Raw genomic sequence first — 5,274 nt, 5'->3', positions numbered from 1 at the left:
GACTGCTTAGAAATCTGGAAAGACCTTGTATGGTTGCATATTAATTGCTTTGGGAGTTATGATTCGATGATGGTAGATTAGGGCTCATGATTAAAACATTTGTCATGATTAAGAATGAAAACTCCTACAGTAAAGGCGGGAGAAAATGCCCTTTGTGCAAAATGCTTGAATAAATAAAGTTAATCTCTACATTTTATTACTTTTTATTATACCAGCATGACTTCTATGTCTTTTCCTATTTTCATTTTATATTTTAATTGAGGCAAGTATTTGTTTTTACAATTATTCTTCATTTTAATATTTTTCACAGAATGAAGTTTTATTTATTATTAGGATTTATGTTGTGGGAGGCAATATATTAAAGGAATAGGTTCTTTATTTAAGATTTTATTTACTCTTTGAGAAAGAGAGATTTTATCCCTCCTATGAGGGAGGTGGGAGTTGGATGGTGGTGGGGTGAAAGGGGCAGATGAAGAGTGGGAAGTAGATTCCCTGCTGAGCAGGAAGCCTAATTCCATCCCCAGTCCTGAGATCATGACCTGAGCCAAAGGCAGACACTTAATGGACTGAGCCACCCAGGTGCCCTGAAGCAGGTTCTTTCACGCTGGTAAGTATGCAAATTTTTGGTCTGGGGAATAGAAAGAGGATAAACAATGAATTTAAGATGTATGAAAACTATGACTTTATATGTTGGATTTGAAATAAGAAGAATGAATCCTATCAAGCAAGTAACATTGTACAACTTCAGAAAGTTTTAGTCCTGGATATTTTAAAATTTTCCTTCCATCCTCTTACCTGTTTTTTTACTACTGTATGTAGTAGGCTGATATATGTAATATAACTAATACTTTTGCATTTAGAAAGGCCTTGATCTTAAATATATCTTATAACAGGTCAGTCATCTTTTTCCCAGATGATTCTCTTAGATTTTTCAAACATATATTATGAGTAAATTATAATGATTTTCCCATGGATTGGAATTGGATTTGCAATGCCATACACTTGCATTATTGCACAGCTTTTAAATAAATCGATCGGAGAAGGACAGACATTATATGGTCTCATTTATTTGGGGAATATAAAATATAAATATTTGGTCTCATTTATTGGGGAATATAAAAAAGGAATAAAGGGGAAAGGAGAAAAAACGAGTGCTGGGGGTGACCAATAAAAAATAAATTTATAAAAAAAAATAAATAAATAAAACTTATTTTAAAAAACTCTACCATGCATACAAAAACAATGTATCATTGTAGAGGTATCTACAAGCTAGGTTAAGGAACAGAACATTACCTGTACCTTAGAAACCTCCTGTTTGTCTGTCTCTGATCACATCCTTCTTCATCCCTGATAGAGGAATTTAAGGGCCATTTAGTTTCTACTTGTTCTCTTCGTTCTTCTTTTGGTCAGGGGAAGCTGACCAGAATACACTGCCTGAACAAGCTCCTTTTTCTGTGGATTTTATTTTGAGTTCAGCCATTGAGAGCCCCTTAGAATATCATCATCAAGTTATCGTATCAAGATTATGGTATTTGGGACGCCTGGGTGGCTCAGCGGTTGAGGGCCACGTCATGATCCTGGGGTCCTGGGATCAAGTTCCGATCTGGCTCCCTGCATGGAACCTGCTTCTCCATCTGCCTATGTCTCTGCCTCTCTCTTTGTATTTCTCATGAATAAATGAAATCTCCTTTATCTGTGACCTGGAAATTTCTGTGAAGAACCGGTATAAATTTCTCAAATATTTACCAAATATTGTTATATTCTGGAAGTTTTATGATATAATTTTCTTTGGAGATTCAAAGTTTGTAATCAATAGAATATTCCTCAGCCATTAGAAACGACAAATACCCACCATTTGCTTCAATGTGGATGGAACTGGAGGGTATTATGCTGAGTGAAGTAAGTCAATCAGAGAAGGACAAACATTATATGTTCTCATTCATTTGGGGAATATGAATAATAGTGAAAGGGAATATAAGGGAAGGGAGAAGAAATGTGTGGGAAATATCAGAAAGGGAGACAGAACATAAAGACTCCTAACTCTGGGAAACGAACTAGGGGTGGTGGAAGGGGAGGAGGGCTGGGGGTGGGGGTGAATGGGTGACGGGCACTGAGGGGGACACTTGACGGGATGAGCACTGGGTGTTATTCTGTATGTTGGTAAATTGAACACCAATAAAAATTAATTTATTTAAAATAAATAAATAAATAAAATGCAAAAAAATAACATTGCTTCTAGATTTAAAAAAAATATGTGGTTTGCCTTTTACAGAAAATGTAATTAAATGGCATGTCTTAGAAAAAAGTAATCACATTTACGCCATTCCTACTTAGAAGAATTTAATAACCACAAAACAAGAAAGTGACGGTAATTGCCATTTGATTTTTAAAAAGATTATGACACAAGTATGCTTTGTGTGGTCATTACATATATGTAATTTTCCCTATTGTTAAAGGAAAAGCATTTTAGAAATATTAGTGTGAACAATAATATGAACTTAAATACTTTTGAAAGTCTCTAAAAACCTGAGCTCCATCACATATCTGATACATTTCTCACCAACCATCAGATTGCAATGAAAATATTATTATTTCACAATGCTTTACAATAGTAAAAATTTCAAACTTACACTAACAAGGTGAATATTAGAATCAACTTCTTCAGAGAAGTTTCTGCCAATCAAGAGGATCAACTTCCCCTTACTCTCTTATTTTCCTTCCTCTCTCTCTCTACCTACATACCTGTCTATTACATGTGCCATATATATAGTATATATTCATTTACTTAACATTTTTAGGCTGTTTGTATACACTCCTAATTTTTACCTTTGCATTTCTGCTTACTTGTTACATTCTCACAAAAGTGAATCTATGTAATTTCATATCTTTACAAATTACCCAATAAATAATTTAAATTGAATAAAATTTTCACTTAATTTTCATTTTGTGTTAGTATCATATCAAATTTGTTTTTAAAAATGTGACCCATCCTTTAAAAGGACAGTGGTAAGAAATAAGTGAGTGCTCAAGGACACTCTTGTCTGTCTTTGAGAAATAAGAAAAAATATTTCTTATTATAAACTATGTAGAGCTCTTTACATTAACTTATGTTATCAGGCCAAGCTGAAATCAAGAAACCAAAGTCAAATCCACTTGCCTAGTATTGAGTTAGATTCATAACTACTTTTAAACATGTTTTCTTGGCAGCACAGAAGAAATATTAATTGATACATATTTTTATTTTACATAAAATAGTTTCCGTATTTGCATGTGGTTTTTAGTATCTTCTTAGAGTATAGTAATCCATATCTTTTCTATGAATGTATAAGCAGCTTTGCTTTGATATGAGAAACAATGGAGATTATTAACATCTGAAATTTAGTTACACAGGATAAGATTGACTGTTTTCTATATAGAAAACCAGTTAGGACCTGGTTTTTAGAGTAATAAGAAGATGCATTTATTATATATATATATATAATTGTATATTATTGTGATATATATACACACATATATGTCTATGTACATATATATGTCTCTCTATATGTCTATTATGTCTATCTGAAAGAATGAATCGAAGTGTTTAAAGAATTTACATACAGGAAGGCAGAGAGTTCTTCATTCAATTTTGCTTTCAGGGGTAAACTTTTTGCATAATCCCATTCATTTATTTGAAAAGACCATTCTCTGAACCATGTTCTTGAAGGCTTGCTTCACCTGCTGGTTTCTTAGTGTGTATATGAAAGGATTCAAGAGAGGAGCCACTGAGGTATTGAGCACAGCTACTCCTTTGCTTAAAGTTACCCTTTCTCTTGCAGAAGGCTTAATGTACATGAAGATACAGCTGCCATAAGAGAGGGAGACCACTATCATGTGGGAGGAACACGTGGAAAAGGCTTTTTTCCTTTGACTCGTAGAAGGAATTCTCAGAATTGTCCGGATGATGTATGTATAAGAGAGAATAACTAGGGTTAAGGTGACCATAAGTGTTACCACCGCTAAAAAAAATGCCATGAGTTCTAGAAAGTGAGTGTTTGTACAAGAAAGCTGTAGAATTGGAGAAGAGTCACAAATAAAATGATCAATTATATTGGAGGCACAGAAATCCAGTTGCAGCAGCAGGATTAATGGTGGAAAGATGATCAGGAATCCTGCAAGCCATGAGCTAAAGACAAGAAGGATGCAGACTCTGCTGCTCATGACAGTCATGTAATGCAGGGGTTTGCAGATGGCCACGTAGCGGTCATAGGACATGGCAGCCAGAAGGTAAAATTCTGTCACCCCCAAGAAGATGAAGAAAAATAGCTGAGTCACACAACCATTGTAAGTAATGGTTCTGTCCCTTGTCACGATAGTGACAAGGAATCTGGGAATGCAGACAGACGTGAATGATATTTCTAGGAATGAGAAGTTTCGAAGGAAGAAATACATTGGAGTCTGCAGGTGGGGATCTGAAAAGGTGAGGGTGATAATGATCAGGTTCCCAGTCACACTGAGCATGTAGGTAACAAGAAGAAATATGAAAAGTACAACCTGCCAGTGTGGGTCATTTGTCAATCCAAGAAGAATAAACTCTGTTACTGCTGTGTGATTTCTCATCATTTTCCTTCTTTATGATGGTATTCTTTGTTTTAGCTGAAAAACAGATGAAACAATAAGAAAGTTATGACACCAGAAAAGAAACACACACACACACATAAATAGACACATAGAAACACTTTTTGAAAAGGTCATTGCTGCTTTATGGTTTTGGAGATAAATGATTTTGTGGTACATAGAAACAAAAGATTTATTAAAACTGACATATTTATTATGTAATATGTTAATTCATTATTCCTATATGTGTTTCATTGTAGTCTCACATATCTCAATATAAATCCCTGTCTTCTGAATTTTTTTACTTATTTCTGGAAACAAGAAAAAAAAGAGATTAAAACCTCTGAGATGGAAGTCTTCTCTAATAAAACTCAGGGCTTACTACTCCTGGCATATTGCAAAATTTTGAAGGTTTTTTTTTTTTGCTTTCTTCTTCATATATTTTTTAACATTTTTATTTTGAATAAACATATCTGTCTCCTTTTCACATTCAGCCTTTTACAATCTATAGAGACCATTTGCTCATCTGGTAGAGTACTGTGTACTAACAGTATACAGTATACTAACAGTATACATATGCAATGGATGGGAGGGTAACCCTAATCTAATTCCAATGTCTCTGCCATCATTTTAATTTTAATTATGAACCTGTCATAATGGTCTTTTCTAAGATTATAA

At 34.1% G+C, this 5,274-nt stretch overlaps 1 protein-coding gene across 1 annotated transcript; it reads right to left on the bottom strand.

The window, feature by feature from the left end:
• Window positions 1–3,663: 3,663 nt before the first annotated feature.
• On the bottom strand, window positions 3,664–4,599 carry LOC129511948 (olfactory receptor 6C75). The gene has a single exon (XM_055329112.1). It carries the CDS (start codon window positions 4,597–4,599, stop codon window positions 3,664–3,666), a length of 936 nt encoding a protein of 311 aa, XP_055185087.1.
• Between the last annotated feature and the right edge of the window lie 675 nt (window positions 4,600–5,274).

Source organism: Nyctereutes procyonoides, unplaced genomic scaffold (genome assembly GCF_905146905.1).
Source record: "Nyctereutes procyonoides isolate TBG_1078 unplaced genomic scaffold, NYPRO_anot_genome, whole genome shotgun sequence".
Lineage (NCBI taxonomy): Eukaryota > Metazoa > Chordata > Mammalia > Carnivora > Canidae > Nyctereutes > Nyctereutes procyonoides.
Note: the sequence above shows the minus strand (reverse complement) of the source record. Positions and strands in the feature narration are given on the sequence as shown.